Source organism: Nelusetta ayraudi, unplaced genomic scaffold (assembly GCF_046127955.1).
Source record: "Nelusetta ayraudi isolate G7.1 ecotype Tasmania unplaced genomic scaffold, CSIRO-AGI_Nayr_v1 ptg000079l, whole genome shotgun sequence".
NCBI classification, from domain to species: domain Eukaryota; kingdom Metazoa; phylum Chordata; class Actinopteri; order Tetraodontiformes; family Monacanthidae; genus Nelusetta; species Nelusetta ayraudi.
In genome coordinates, this window is record NW_027466129.1 from 2,620,001 (window position 1) to 2,622,500 (window position 2,500).

Below are 2,500 nucleotides of genomic sequence, written 5' to 3' on the forward strand. Positions count from 1 at the left end.
TCAATGTAAGACCCTGGCCTCCGTCCCCTTCACACACCATTCTCCTCCCTCTTCTCTGTGATTGGTTGACCCTGAGCGGCGCCGCTGTGCCCCGGCAGGAGAAGAAGAACGGCGTGGAGCTCTTTGTGTCGTCGGACAGGAAAGGCACGCTGAAGCCCCGCCCCGCCGACGAGGTCATCCACTCGTTGGACGTCGGCGTCCTGCACCGACACCTGGGACACTTTGGCATCACCGAGGTCTCCAGCGAGGTCAGCAGAGGTCACAGAGGTCACTGCCGCCAAGAGAGGAGGAGTCCTGAAGTCTTCTCTCTCTCTCTCTCTCTCTCTCTCTCTTTGTGTGTGTGTGTGCGTGCGCTGCAGAAGAACGTCCTGCAGCTGGACCACGGCTGGGACAGGGACCAGGGCTTCTACACCATCGTCCTCTTCTTCACCGTCTTCACCGTCATCATCATCTGCTCGATGGTAAGGCGCCCTGCTGAATTTCCAGGAGCTTCCTGATGTGTTCCGCTTTCCTTCCACTGGAGGGAGCCCTTCCGCAGGGAAGCAGTCAGAGCTGCTGCTTCAGACAAGCTTTTCATGCGTTTCAGAGGCAGTTTAGTCGTTTAGCTCCAATAAATTGTTTAACACCAGTGTTAGATGTTGTTAAAGATGCTTCGCAGATCACTGTTGTCACTTGACCAACTTGTTTTTAGCCTGTTTTTTAAAAAATGAATCATTATTTTTTTCTCTCCAGGTTTTGTACCGAGTCAAAGAGAAGGTTCCCATTCCCGACAGACACCTGAAAGCTCCGCCCCTCGACCTCCACCTCACCCACGTCGTCCCTGCCAAGCCTGCCCAGGGGTCAAAGGTCACCAAGGTCAGCGGCGGCCATCTCCTCTGCTCGCCCCCCCAGCAGGCTGCAGCCGCTGGCAGCATGGTCCAGGCTGAGCTGCCTCCAACTCTAGCCACGCCCACTCCCTGGAAGCAGCCAATCATCGCCTGTCATCGCCCCGCCGCTGTGCCCCCGCCCAGGTCGGTCAGCTGACTGTCGGCGGTGGTGTGTGTGTGTGTATGTGTGTGTGTGTGTGTGTGTGTGTGTGCGCGCGCGCCCGTCTTTATTCACACTGCGGCCTCTATCTCCCTCTTCTTCCCACCTGCAGCCCTGCACCTGCGCCTGCATCTGCCAACAGTGGCCACGCCCCCCTCGTCAGCACCACCCCAGCCCCAGCCAATCACGAGCTGAGGCCCTGCCCCTCCCCTTTCAAGATGAAGCCTGCAGCGGGACTCCAGGAAAGGTAACTGGAGTCCCTATGATTTAGCCCCTCGCCCCCCAGAGCAGCCAGTTGTCAGGGTGACTGGCAGCAGAGGTCAGAGGTCAGAGGTGTTACAGGACAGGGAGGGACAAGGAACTGGTGTGTGTGTGTGTGTGTGTGTGTGTGTGTGTGTGTGTGTGTGTGTGTGTGTGAAACTGTAAATGAAACTGTCTGGGACGTCCTGTCAGTCGGGGGGGTGTGGCCTGTTGTGACTGACTGGCTGTTGATTGGTCGACGACCTGTTGCGCTTCAGTTTCCTCACTCAAAACGTTTCATAGCCTGGCGGCGAAGGTCGTCGCGACCTTGACCTGGTGCCTGACCTGGCTCCGCCCACTCGGTTAGTGCCAGTTACATCAGCCGGGGGCAGCGGGGTGGGGGGGTCTGGTTGCAATGGCGGCGGCGAGAACAGGATGTTTTTCTTGGTGTCTGCTGAAGTGCGAAGCGTGTGAGTGTCCTCGCTGGACGCTGTCCAATCAGCAATCAGACGAGGGAGGAAGTGGCGGCTTCCTGAAGAGGAAGCTGAGCAACACGTAGACTTAGAGGGAGGCGGGAGGGGGAACAGGGGGCGGAGTCTCGGGGGGGAGGATTGGTTGGGGTGGTGGAGTCTCTTAGCCAAACCAGGACGGAGTTTCTGTCAGGTGGGATTCATGGATGTATTATAAGAACTGGCAATATGGCAGCGCCGATTGTTTCCCCCCAGTGGTCACTTGAGGTACTGCAGCAGAAAAATCCTATTGGACTAAAAAGCATTTTTCCCTCCAACCAAAGTCATGATTCACAACAAGTCTTTCTATTGTGTATTTTTAAGTCCTGGGCTTTTAATCTCTGAAACCTAAGAGTGAGTTTTTGTTCACTCTTGTGGTGTGTAGATGTTTCCAAAACCATTCCATTACGCCTTTTTTACTAGACTTAGTTGCTTTTTGATTATTGCCACTGAAGTTTGAAATGAAGATGATTAATATGACGTGTCAGTGGTGTTCGCTCCCCACAGACAGCATGTTAAAAAAAAGATTAATTATTCAGTTGTACATTACTCATTAGTTTAAAACAAAACCTCATTATAGCATTAGCATAGCAAGAGGGACTCTAGCGTGAGCGTGAGGAAACTCACTGCCTCATCAGTCTGTGCGGAGATAGCTCCATTCAAGCGAAGTTCAAGGGCATGTATCGCAACAAGTGCCGCTGTCGCAATTATATGACGTCACACAC

General features: G+C 54.1%; 1 protein-coding gene across 1 annotated transcript in view; it reads left to right on the top strand.

Annotated features, from left to right (window-relative positions):
- The window catches only part of ptprr (protein tyrosine phosphatase receptor type R), a 13,168-nt gene that overhangs the window by 6,346 nt on the left and 4,322 nt on the right, over nt 1-2,500 (top strand). Inside the window, exons 3-7 of the mRNA XM_076044315.1 lie at nt 1-5; nt 99-248; nt 360-461; nt 733-1,010; nt 1,139-1,273. The exon at nt 1-5 is cut by the window's left edge and continues 109 nt beyond it. Of these exons, the coding sequence (XP_075900430.1) occupies nt 1-5; nt 99-248; nt 360-461; nt 733-1,010; nt 1,139-1,273 (670 nt within the window). The remainder of the gene's footprint in view (nt 6-98; nt 249-359; nt 462-732; nt 1,011-1,138; nt 1,274-2,500) is intronic.